The 13,764-nt window shown below is 38.8% G+C and overlaps 1 protein-coding gene across 2 annotated transcripts in view; it reads right to left on the bottom strand.

Moving 5' to 3' along the window:
* The window catches only part of FTO (FTO alpha-ketoglutarate dependent dioxygenase), a 335,307-nt gene that overhangs the window by 238,807 nt on the left and 82,736 nt on the right, over positions 1-13,764 (bottom strand). For both annotated transcript variants that reach the window (XM_054048746.1, XM_054048745.1), the window contains exon 4: positions 11,203-11,346. In XM_054048746.1, the coding sequence (XP_053904721.1) occupies positions 11,203-11,346 (144 nt within the window). The remainder of the gene's footprint in view (positions 1-11,202; positions 11,347-13,764) is intronic.

Genomic DNA, 13,764 nt, shown 5'->3' with positions numbered 1-13,764 from the left:
AGTATTGGCTGTCGGGAGTCCGAAAGGACAGGAAACAGGAAGGAGGGGGGAGGACTTGAGGAGGCTGAGTGAGAGTTACAGAGTGTGCAGTTACAGCTTGGTAAAGAGGTTTCCACTGTAAATAAAGTTCTGTTCAAGTTTGTTAATACCTTGCCTGGTGATACACCATTTTGGCGACGAGGATGGATCTTCTACCTCTGAACCCACCTGCAACCTTTCTGCAAAACGCAGGTGAGCCTCCAATTGCTTTTACTGTCTGGATCCATATGTATGAGACTTATCTGCTTGCAATCAGTGCTACAGAGATTTCTGAAGTAAGAAAGTGTGATCTGCTCATCCACTGCCTTGGAGCAGAAGGGCAGCGTATATTTTACAAGTTTCCCCTTGCAGATGATAAATATGAGACTGCACTCACTGCATTAAACAACTTTTTGTGCCAAAAGTGAATGTAGTAGCTAATCACTACAGATTTCGCCCGCGTGAGCAGAAACCAGGGGAGACTATAATGAAGTATATTGCTTCCCTGAGGAGTCTGATTGTAACTTGTGATTTTGGGAATATGGCAGATGAGATGATTAGAGACCAGCTCATTGAGAAAACAACCATGCTTCGCGTAAGAGAACACTTACTTCTAGAACCACAACTTACACTAGAAAAAGCAATAACCATTGCTACTCAGATTGAGTCAGCTACAGCTGAAGACAAAATAATGAGCAAGGGTACAGGAGGCCCAGTCCAGGCTGTGACTCCTTTGCAGAAAAGTTCACTATCACTGCAGACAAACAATTGCAAAAGGAAAACTAATGAAAAACCACTGAATCAGCAAATGCAGAATACAGTAAAAGCATGCGGTGGATCCCCACAACATCTTGCAAGCTACACAGGATGTCCAGCAAAAGTAGCTCAGTGCAATCATTGCAAAAAGATTGGGCATTTTGCTAAAGTATGTCGCAGTAGCCAGTTCAATCAACAGGTGCATGCAGTTACAATACCAGATGTTACTGTGCTGAGTGTGGACAAAATCACTACTGGACATATTCCAGAACAGATGAAGTGCACTGTAAATGTTTCTGCCATACCCTCAGGCAAATCACACTCTATTCAGCTAATGTTGGACACTGGCTCAGCAGCACTATACTACCTGATTCCATCTATTTGCGTTACTTTAAAGATGTGCCTCTTACTGAACCCAAACTTCACTTGGTGTGCTATTTGAAAAACCATATTCCAGTACATGGCTGCCTGCCAGCAAGAGTTACTTTTGGTGATCGCTGTGTAACTGCGGAGTTCTACATTGTCCACAAAGGCACTGCTATCCTTGGCAGAGATTTATTAGTTGCTTTAAATCTCAGGGTAGTTAACGGACGAATTGATCTTCCTCAGCAAAGCACTCTTACGGTACACACACCAGTTTCAGCTGGGACCCAACTCCAGGTTGAGGAGAAACTCGGCTGTGCTTATGGGTTTCTGCATAAAGTTAAAATGCGGAATAATGTAATGTCTGTACGACAGAAATTACGGCGCTTACCATTTTCAGTCAGGGAAGCTGTTTCAGAGGAACTTAGAAAACTTGTTCAAAAGGACATTACTGAAGAGATTAACTCCGCAGAATGGGTTTCACCTATAGTAGTGACGCAGAAGAAGGGTGGAGACATTCGCCTTTGTGTGGACTTAAGGGAGCCAAATAAAGCTATTGTGATTGACAGCCATCCTCTTCCTCACATAGAAGTAGTATTTGCAGAACTCCGTGGAGCAAAGATGTTTTCTACTCTTGATTTGCAGAGCGCATACCACCAGGTTATGTTGCATGAAGATAGGAGAGACCTCACAGCATTTATTACACATGAGGGACTATTTCATTTTAAACATGTTCCATATGGTTTCGCATCAGCCCCAAGTGCCTTCCAAAAAATGATGTCATTGATTCTGAAGAATCAACATGGAGTTCAGTGCTATTTGGATGATATTATTGTGTTTGGGAATACTACTGAGGAGCATGACAATAACCTGCAGTCTGTACTAAACTGCATCAACAAAGCAGGCCTCAAGCTCAAAAGGTCCAAATGCAAATTTAGACCAACTGAACTGTCCTTTCTGGGGCATACAATTTCACAGGCTGGACTAAAACCTGATCCGGATCATATCCTGGCAATTTCAAATGCTCCTCCTCCAACAGATTTGCAAACCTTCCGTTCCTTCTTGGGTCTTACCTCCTGGTATGCAAAAATTCATTCCCAATTATGTTTCTGTCATTGAAACGTTACGAGAATTACTACAGAGAAGTTCAACCTTAGTGTGAACAACGGATGCACAAACTAGTTTTGAAAGGGTGAAAGACTTGATTGTACACATAGTCCAGTACTTGCACTATTCAGTCCCACATTGCCCACAATTGTAACTACTGATGCTTCTGATTATGGACTTGGGGCTGTCCTCACACAACTTCATGAAGACAACACTGAGAGGACTGTTGCATTTGCTTCAAGGACACTAAGTAATGCTGAGAGAAAATATTCTACAGTTGAAAAAGAAGCACTTGCTTGTGTCTGGGCTACTGAAAAATGGAGAACTTACCTGTGGGGCCGCACATTCAAGTTGTGCACAGACCACAGCCCTTTGACAACGTTGTGCACCACGAAAGGACTGGGAAAAGCAGGATATCATATTGCTAGATGGTCTGCAAGACTACTCTTTCAATTAAGAACTGGAATATAAGCCTGGAAACGAAAATGTGGTAGCTGATTGCCTTTCTCGCCTGCCTTTGCCTTCACCAGAGGGTCCACCAGAGGATGAGGATGTAGTAGTTGCACTTATTACAAGCACTCTTACTGCGGTTACAAGAGAACAATTTCAAGCTGCTTGTTCAGCTTATCCAATTCAACAAAAACTACGGGAATTTCTGACAAAGAGATGGCCCAGTAATCCTAAAAACCTTGACCCAGTTTTGCTGCCTTATTTTAGAGTTCGGGATGAACTTTCTTTGCTCGATGGCTGTGTGCTATGAGGTACACACCGGCTACTTATGCCAGAAGAATTACAGTCAAAACTCATACACCTGGCACACAATACTCATCAAGGAATTGTCAGAACCAAACAACGCCTATGGGATCTGTATTGGTGGCCAGGGATGGACTCTCAAACTGAAGCACTCATAAAATCCTGTGTCACTTGCCAAATGCATGATAAGACAGAAGTGACATGTAACCCTCCATTACAGCCTGTTCCTCTTCCTGAATCTGCATGCGAAAAAGTGGCGATTGACACTGTAGGACCCTTTGATACTGCTCCAACTGACTGTCGTTATGCCATCACTTTAATAGACTATTTCAGCAAATGGCCTGAGGTAGCATTTACATCGCAAATTTCTTCTGCTACAGTAATTAAGTTTCTCTCTTCAGTTTTTAGCCGGGAAGGTAACCCCAAAGAACTGATTTCAGATAATGGTAGTCAATTTACTTCCCTGGAGTTTGAAACTTTTCTAGCAGAGAGGAACATTTTACACAGGAGGTCATCCCTATATGACCCTCAAGCCAATGGAGAAATCGAACGGTTTAACAGAATTTTGAAAGAGAGTTTGCAAACAGCTAAACTGGAAGGGCGATTGTGGATACCCTTCATTACTGATTTTTTGCAAGCATACCAGGCTACACGACATGCCACAACGCAAAGATCACCTGCAGAGTTACTGCATGGGAAACAGCTGAATACTAAACTGAACATTGCTGGATTGTTAAAGGCACGACCTGATGCCCCAAACAAGGATGATGTCAGAAAGACAGTTGAACAGAACCAAGCAAAGTCTAAGGCTTTCACAGACAAACGGCAAGGTGCTAAGGAACCAAAGTTTGAGTGTGGTTCCTTTGTTAGAATACAAAAACCTGGAATCTTACGCAAAGGGGACCATAAATTCAGAGCTCCTCTTAAAATCATAGAGAAGGGCCCTTACACCTATCGACTTTCTGATGGGTGGATATGGAATGCTTCTTATCTTGCACCTACCTATGCACCAAGAGGAGATTATGCCAACACCCAGTCTGCATTGGATGACTTCACAGTACAACCAACACAACAAGACATTGCACTGGAACCCGGGGCTTGAGAGATGGCCTGTCAGACTCAGACGACCACCTGCCTGGACTAAAGACTATGTTATGTAGTATCTACAGTGTTTTCAGTGTAATATTCCTGCCAACAGTATAGTGTCTTGTTTGATATTTGTTCCTGGGGTTGGAACAACAATGTTTATTTTAATTTGGAAAGTTTCTTAAGAGAGGAGAGAATGTGGTGTTTAGATGCTGCATGTGATTATTAGAACTGGGAGCACTGGCTGTTGGGAGTCTGAAAGGACAGGAAACAGGAAGGAGGGGGGAGGAGTTGAAGAGGCTGAATGAGAGTTACAGAGTGTGCAGTTACAGCTTGGTAAAGAGATTTCCACTGTAAATAAAGTTCTGTTCAAGTTTGTTAATATCTTGCCTGGGTGAAACAACAACCTTGCTGCAATCCTGAAGGTTTCAACTGCTCAGTCACTGAGGCCAAAAATCAACGAACTGACAGAACTGAAGCGTTGCCAGGTGTCTGGCAAACACTAAAAACTCTCCAGCAGGCGAAGAATTGTATAAAGTCGTATGACAATTTTATTATTTCTAAGAAATTCAAAATAAAAAATACAATATAAAAGTTTTCTTTTCTGAACACCATCTTCAGTGACATTATTGGCCCGCTGGGAGGATTTCAGGACTGGTTACTGGCCCTAAGGTAAATTGAGTTTGAGACCCCTGGTCTACCCCTTCACACACAGCTTCATCCCTGCATTCCAACAGTAGCAATACAAACGTACAGGTAGCATACTGTGGGGCTGTTGCAGCAATGTTAAGGGAATGACCCCACACAATTTCAGTTTCCTCCCCCCAAGAAATTATAGGCCAAAGAACCATCTTTTACTCCTTTCATCACCTTCATGGAGAAAAAAGTGGAATATAATAACTGGCCCTAATCAGGGAATATTTGCACTATTTAAACCAATAAAGTGTGTGTAAAGAAAACACAGAATGGATTAAAAGATTGAACTGAACAATGTGTCAGGGATTTGCCAAACTATATGATCAAAGTTTCATAACAACAAATACATTTCTGGGGCTAACAGTCTTAATAATCCTGGGGGAAAAGAATTTAGATCAAACATGGAGTCAAGAGAGCAAACAATAAAGTTAAAAAAACATATTCAAGATGCTAAAGAGCAAAAAAGGTTCAAGTTAATATATGGAAGTACAGGCAGATTAACTGGCTCAAAATAGTTTAATGAGCCACTACATACATGTGGAAATGTTTCCATTAAAGGAATATCTCCAACCACAGCCCACCCCCGCAACGTGTGTGCCTAAATTCTGGTTAATGAAAATAATTTTTGATGCTCCTTGAACTATAATTTGTTCAGGAAAAAAAGACACCATCAAGTTCATCTTCAAGCTGCTTTAAACCCCTAACCTTCAAGCAACATTTGATCTATGGGAAACAGCTGTTGAAAAGTAAATCTTCCGCCTTTGAAAAAGTCCAGAGTGTATTTTTGTTAAGTATGTTTTGAAGTCATGGTAGGAAAATTAGTGAAAATTGTAAATCTATTTGCAAATCTGGTCGTGTCTAACTCTAAGTTTAGGGGAAAGATTCCAATTTAATAGTAAGACCATGACAACCCTAGTTAAGCATGCTCTCGACCACAGCAGCTGGAGCTCTTCGCTCACCTCCACGTGCTGTGGATTTATTACATGCACCTAACACGTTTCATATTAGACACCCCTTGACTGTGTACTTGAGACAGCAGTGTTCAGTATGTGTTTCCTCTACAGACCAATATATTATTCTAAATTGAGCTAAACTGTTTCCGTTTCATAAGTGCTATAAAGTTCAGATTCCAGTTATCAGGCAGCAGGTTTGCAGTCCCTCTGCAGTGCTATTTTTCATGTGAGAAATAAAACAAAGATTATAAAAAAAATAAAAGGTAATGCCACATTAAAGCTAATTTTTCCCCCCTTAAATCAAAAGTTCTTTTGGATATTGTGATAGCTTATCTTAAAATAGACAAATTTGAATACCTGATGTTTGGCATATAATATACAGTTCAAGACATGACTTAATACAGCAACATATTTCAACTGAAGACAAGAACTGAGAAAGCAAGTGTAATGCTAACCTTAGATATTGCATTTTTAAACACAATTCTTCTCAAAGTAACAAAGAATCATATCATAGAAGCGCCTCTGAGCAGGACACCCTTTTTTTTTGAAGGGCAAAAAAATTCATCCACTTTTTCCTGTTCTTTGAAACACTATTTAAAAAAAAAATACAATTTACAATACTATGTCTCTCAAAAATAAATGCAGAGGTTTATGGAAAGAGCACATTTGGATTGTATTTATTTTGTGCCAAAAAGGACACAACTAAAGTACTTAACGGTCCAACAAAAACCTTATAATTAAGGAGTCTCTATTTCTAGGCTAATGGAGGTTGTATAATTATAGTGTTGATGTAGCCATCTGTCGGCTTTTATTAATAATAAAAATAATTTGTATTTTGAGAACTTATTAAAAATGTCAGTATTTATCAAATGTTCACACAATCGTATTGATGAAGAGATTGTGCTACTTCCTGTACATACATAAGCAAAGGAAACAGAGTATCTCAGATACCACTGTGCAATAACTGTTGATCAATGCTGGCTTTTAAATGATTAACAGCACACTGAATCGGACATCTTTTCTCATAACACTCATGTAAAGTAAACATATTATTTTACAAATGGAAAAACTGAGGCACAGAGAGGTGAAGCGACTTACCACCATCATATGAGTCAAAGACAGAGTCAGGAAGAGTACCCAGAAGTCCTGACTGTCATTCCCCCCCATTCTAACCATTAAACATGCTGCCCCCACCCTACATCAGCATCTACTAGCTGATTCCCAAAGTGACACTGGTACAAGTCCGGATGGTACAAATTCCAGATGGATCAAACAGCATGTTCCCTAACTGTTTCCATTGTTTTTGCAACCATGATGGAGGAGGTACCAAAGGTAACTGAGAAGAAGATGAGACTCTGGAATGCGTGAAATGCAGAAATACAGGATAAATTAATTAATATTTGGTCATTTGCGATCACGATATCTCTTATATAATGTTCCCATATTTTAAATCTCCAAATATATTGAATCACACCTTATGTGTCATCCCACACATGTATCTACTCTTAAAATAGTGTGCTTGCAAACCAACAACATGAAGAAGATATAAAACAACCCAATGCTAATATAGGTCCCTTAATTACATGTTACTAGAGGGGTAGGCAACCTATGGCACGCGTGCCGAAGGTGGCATGCGAACTGATTTTCAGTGGCACTCACACTGCCTGGGTCCTGGCCACCGGTCCCGGGGGCTCTGCATTTTAATTTAATTTTAAATGAAGCTTCTTAAACATTAAAAACCTTATTTACTTTACATACAACAATAGTTTAGTTATATATTATAGACTTATAGAAAGAGACCTTCTAAAAACATTAAAATGTATTACTGGCACACGAAACCTTAAATTAGAGTAAATAAATGAAGATTTGGCACACCACTTCTGAAAGGTTGCCGACCCCTGGGTTACTATCAGCTATATTAAGTCACTCATTTCAACTCATAAAATAGATATGATTTAGTCAGAAAGTTTCATTTCTAGGATGGACCCTTCTAAACTATTACTGCTGTTAAATTCAAATAATAGATGTTTCTGTTAATCCTGCTAAAAGGTAACGTTAAATGATTTAGAAACCTAGAAGAGAATATCTAACACCTGCTCTACAGAGTCCCAAACAGTATTTTTCTATGAAGAATTAATAGGAAAGAGTGATTTATATACCATAACTGGAAAAACGTTTAATATGTCCTCTGTTTCCACCTAAACATGATCAGGATGTTGTTAGGTGTTAAATAAAATAAAATTTTTGACCCGTCCTTTATATAGCATTTCCAGCAGTGCCTGATCTACAGTATATAAAGTTAACTCCTATCAGGAGAATAAGGAATGTCCTTACCAGTTGAAAGTTCAGCCAGCTATGAATTACAGTACTAGAATAAACAGTACTAAAATCACCGATGATGAACATCCATTCTACAATTTGTCTTCTGAATCAGCTGGCCAACAAGGCTGATTAGGCATAAACTTTACAGTAAATAAGAATTAGATAAATCTGTCCATCTTATGTTAGAACAGCTATTGCACAAGATGGATTACAAACTCTTCCAAAAGGAATTATTAACTGTCACATAACCTTCACTTTGATTTTAAAAAAATCTCTCTCTCTCCAGACTGTCAGCCCACATCCTAATGAAAGAAGAAAAGTCAGACGCATCTTCTGTATCACAGTATTCCAGGATTTCACACAATTCCGTATCTTAATCTGTGAGATGCTCAAGTCTGAAAGTGTTTTAAAGCACAATGGCCACACTCTGCTTTTAGTTACACATATGCCACATTGTTAACCCCAGTGGGGTTGTACAGGTGTAACTCAAAGCAGAACAAGGTACAAGATATTAGCAGGCACTCTGAAAAAAATTCACTCGTGGTAACTAAGTTATTCAGTTTCACCTGATAGACAATGGGGAAAAGCGAAAAGGAAAGTTACCCCAATAAGTAAGCAGGTAGGAGGAGCTGCTTTGTGGAAGTAACTTGGGCCCTCAACTCGGGCCTCTGCTTTGTGGAAGTACCTTGGGCCTCTACATTTGCTAAACAACCAGTGGGGCCCCTGAATGATCGAGATACAAAAGGAACGCTTAAAGATGATAAAGTCATTGTGAAGAAACTAAATGGATTCTTTGCTTCAGTCTTCACGGCTGAGGATGTTAGGGAGATTCCCAAATCTGAGCCGGCTTTTGTAGGTGACAAATCTGAGGAACTGTCACAGATTGAAGTTTCACTAGAGGAGGTTTTGGAATTAATTGATAAACTTAACATTAACACGTCACCGGGACCAGATGGCATTCACCCAAGAGTTCTGAAAGAACTCAAATATGAAGTTGCGGAATTATTAACTATGGTTTGTAACCTGTCCTTTAAATCAGCTTCTGTACCCAATGACTGGAAGATAGCTAATGTAACGCCAATATTTAAAAAGGACTCTAGAGGTGATCCCAGCAATTACAGACCGGTAAGTCTAACGTCAGTACTGGGCAAATTAGTTGAAACAATAGTAAAGAATAAAATTGTCAGACACACAGAAGAACATAAATTGTTGGTCAAAAGTCAACATGGTTTCTGTAGAGGGAAATTGTGTCTTACTAATCTATTAGAGTTCTTTGAAGGGGTCAACAAACATGTGGACAAGCGGGATCCAGTGGACATAGTATACTTAGATTTCCAGAAAGCCTTTGACAAGGTCCCTCACCAAAGGCTCTTATGTAAATTAAGTTGTCATGGGATAAAAGGGAAGGTCCTTTCATGGATAGAGAATTGGTTAAAAGACAGGGAACAAAGGGTAGGAATAAATGTTAAATTCTCAGAATGGAGAGGGGTAACTAGTGGTGTTCCCCAAGGGTCAGTCCTAGGACCAATCCTATTCAACTTAATCATAAATGATCTGGAGAAAGAGGTAAAAAGTGAGGTGGCAAAGTTTGCAGATGATACTAAACTGCTCAAGATAGTTAAGACCAAAGCAGATTGTGAAGAACTTCAAAAAGATATCACAAAACTAAGTGACTGGGCAACAAAATGGCAAATGAAATTTCATGTGGATAAATGTAACGTAATGCACATTGGAAAAAATAACCCCAACTGTACATACAACATGATGGGGGCTAATTTAGCTACAACGAATCAGGAAAAAGATCTTGGAGTCATCGTTGATAGTTCTCTGAAGACGTCCTCGCAGTGTGCAGAGGCATTCAAAAAAGCAAACAGGATGTTAGGAATCATTAAAAAGGGGATAGAGAATAAGACGGAGAATATATTACTGCCCTTATATAAATCGATGGTACGCCCATATCTTGAATACTGCGTACAGATGTGGTCTCCTCATCTCAAAAAAGATATACTGTCACTAGAAAAGGTTCAGAGAAGAGCAACTAAAATGATTATGGGTTTGGAATGGGTCCCATATGAGGAGAGATTAAAGAGGCTAGGACTTTTCAGCTTGGAAAAGAGGAGACTTAGGCGGGATATGATAGAGGTATATAAAATCATGAGTGATGTGGAGAAAATGGATAAGGAAAAGTTATTTACTTATTCCCATAATACAAGAACTAGGAGCCACCAAATGAAATTAATGGGCAGCGGTTTAAAACAAATAAAAGGAAGTTCTTCTTCACGCAGCGCACAGTCAACTTGTGGAACTCCTTGCCTGAGGAGGTTGTGAAGGCTAGGACTATAACAGCATTTAAAAGAGAACTGGATAAATTCATGGAGGTTAAGTCCATTAATGGCTATTAGCCAGGATGGGTAAGAAATGGAGTCCCTAGACTCAAGAGGGTGTCAGAGGGTGGAGATGGATGGCAGGAGAGCGATCACTTGATCATTACCTGTGAGGTTCACTCCCTCTGGGGCCCCTGGCATTGGCCACGGTCGGTAGACAGGGTACTGGGCTAGTACTAAGAAAATCTCATCCTGAGCCAAGGAGTCAGAAATATCAAAGACAACAGCAATATACACACTTGTTTTTATAGCTATATATATGGAAATTTTAAAAACAAATGAAATACACGTATAGTCCATCTTCACCCAAAACTGCACCGTCGGGGAGATTTTGTAATAAGACAATGAAGTAGATGGCTATTGTTCCCCAGGACAATTGTGTCTTGAAAGGAGGAAGAAGAAGTTTCAATTAAAAATAAGGAATAAACGTCTCAACTTCTCATACCGGTCGTTTACCCTGTAAAGTACAAGCTGAAGAAATGTTCCTATTGTGCTATTGCAATCTGAGCATCAGATAGGGAAAGGCTTAACAGGTAAACTTCACTGTGCACCACTAACAAGGAAGAAAACAAGAAAAATATGAAGAAAACAGTCTCCAAAGACCAAAAAACCCACAAAGTAATTATACATTCTGGCCAGATCCTCAGCTGTTGTAAGTCACCTCCATCCCACTGACATCAATGGAGCTATGATAATTTACTCCAGTTGATGGTCTGCCCTCTATTTTCAATAAACATTTGCATTCCTAAGCCTTTGAAAATTACCCAGCATAAAATAGCAGTCTCCTGGGTGAAGGGGTATTGCCAGTCCAGGTGTCTTTATGTCCCATGCTATCTTCAGGCCTACGTGCCAATCAGCTGGGTCTCTCCCTTCCACATCCTGTTCATTAACTTTGTCACTTGCAGAACCTAAAAAAGAAAAAGAAAAGAGGAATTAAAAAAAAAAAAAAAAAAAAGGCAAAGAAATGAGGTAGGATTAGAACCACACAATACAAAGAAGAATTTAGTAGAGCAAACCCAAATATGTTAGGTATGGTCATAAGCCACTGAGCCTAATTTTCCATTGCCCTACACCTCATAGAGTCACTGATGTCAATGTAAAGTGAGTATAAAGTGGGTGTAAAACACTACTAACCCAAAATATATACATGAGGCACAGGATGATGGAGAATCAGGACAATAAAGTCTGGCACCACATCTAAAATTCCCTACAGTTCTGGGATGTTTGGATCTGGGGGTTTGGTTTTGTTGTTTTTTTTTAAATACAGATTATTAAAACTATAGTAATATGCCTACCAATATTAGAGCGGAACAATGATACCACATATGTAAGAAGAAAGAAATTCTAAGATACTTTGAGCCAAGGATTTCAAAGCACTTTAAAAACAATTAAACTTGTTTACATGTTATTAGTTCTAATTTTACCAAAGCATAAACTAAGGTTCAGTGAAGTTCAAGTGACTTCTATAAAGCCACACAGAAAATCAGCAGAGTTGAAGAGATAATCCTGGAATCCTATCTTGCATCCTCTTCTCACATTATTAGACTACTCAAACATGTTAGAGAGGGCAACGGTCAATGAAGATTCTGTACAATCTAATCTTCATGTGGTTGTCTTATCATTAAACAACATGGATGTGATAAACTAGGAGAAAAATAATAATCCAGTGCAATGAAAAAATATTTGGAGCTCAATCTCTCAACTAGAACTATTTTCAGAGGCTGAGTACAATGCAGTATTAAGTGAAAGATACAGTCTGCATTTATAATAAGGTATGTGGAAACTATGGTGTAATAGTTTAATGGCTGATGTAACAGAGCTTTTTGTCAGGGGGAGGATGTAGCTATTAATGAGCAACTGGTACTCAACTACCATCAATGGCTAGTAATAATCAACAATTGTATGTTGCCTAATTTTTAAAGAATCAATAATTACCGATTGGTTGAATATATCTATTTCACTGCCATGACAAATACACATTCATGTCCTAATTTTTGTAGACTTTAAGCTTAATTATTTTTAGAACATAAATACTAGAAAAAAGATTTATAACTTTCATTATTCTACACACACTTACAGAGTAGTGTTGACCTCATGCCTTCAGAATATTCAAGTCATTCATCACATGTGGCTACTACAGTGTTTACTTAGTTGGGGGAAGGCATAATAGTTAATAAAATTCTAATAATTTTCCAGATGATTTAAATTTTGCTTAAATTCTAGAACCAGGAAGAAAAAAAAGTAAATATCCCAGAGCCCAAACCTGATGTCTTTGTTTACTCAGGCAAAACTCCTGTTATAAGATCAGCCCCACAATAGTGCCCCTCACTATTGTTCTTCTCATCCTGCTAAAGGTTTGGCTCAGGATCAGTGCACAGCTCTAGGCTGTTCCATCAAGGAGCACACAAATGAGAAAACAACAGCTAGCAAATACTCTGAGAAAAATCAATACTAAAGTCTTTCAGGGGCTTTCATATTTTCTGCCCTGTTCAGATAAATCGTAACTTAATTTAAGAAAAAATGCTTTCTGAAAACTGCAAATAGGATGGCTTTCAAGGCATTTTTAATGCAATACATCATGGATATTATAAAAAGAGGTAACCTTTGTGGGTTAACTCTGTCTGTTATGCTGCTTTCCCATTCACTTTGGCAGCAGCACTGTTCACAATATGGCACCAATAAAATATAGAACTACAATCAGAGACAGCAATTTCAATCAAAGTTTCCTGGGGTCTCCTCATAAATCCAGCACCTTTGGAATGTGCTCGTTAAAATGACTTAGTTTTTTGCAGTTTGATAAAATTTTTATTGCTTAAGTACAGAGTTCAAATGTAGCTCACAGACTCCCTTTCCCTATGTTCCCAATGAATGCACCTAATAATTATCTGCAGCAGTTGAAACTTATTACTCTTACCATGTTATTCTGGAAACAAATGGAAGCAAGCTGCTACTTGCTTCTGTCAGTTATGCCAAAGTGATTTTAAAATAAGGCTTCTCATCATTTGTGGCATATCCCTACGTTAGCTGGCAAAACTTATACATAGGGAGAAGTTATAATAAAATCCTATTGTAACCTCAAGCAGCAATGAGGCCATATATTTGTTTAGACAAGTATAGTTCCGGTTTAAGTTAAAACATTTGGAGGTTTCAAGTTCTACAACTAAACTATAGGTATTGTAATCATATGGGTCTTTCATATACATAGCACCTTTAATACAAATAGACCTTAAAGAGATTTGTTTACTTTGGAACAAACTATACAGAAATTGCCAAATTTAGCAGTACTTAATAAAAACAAAGCAAAATTCCCATTGATCTGCTTAATA

Source organism: Malaclemys terrapin, chromosome 14 (genome assembly GCF_027887155.1).
Source record: "Malaclemys terrapin pileata isolate rMalTer1 chromosome 14, rMalTer1.hap1, whole genome shotgun sequence".
NCBI lineage: Eukaryota > Metazoa > Chordata > Testudines > Emydidae > Malaclemys > Malaclemys terrapin.
The sequence above is the reverse complement of the archived record's forward strand: the minus strand, read 5'-3'. Positions and strand labels throughout refer to the sequence as shown.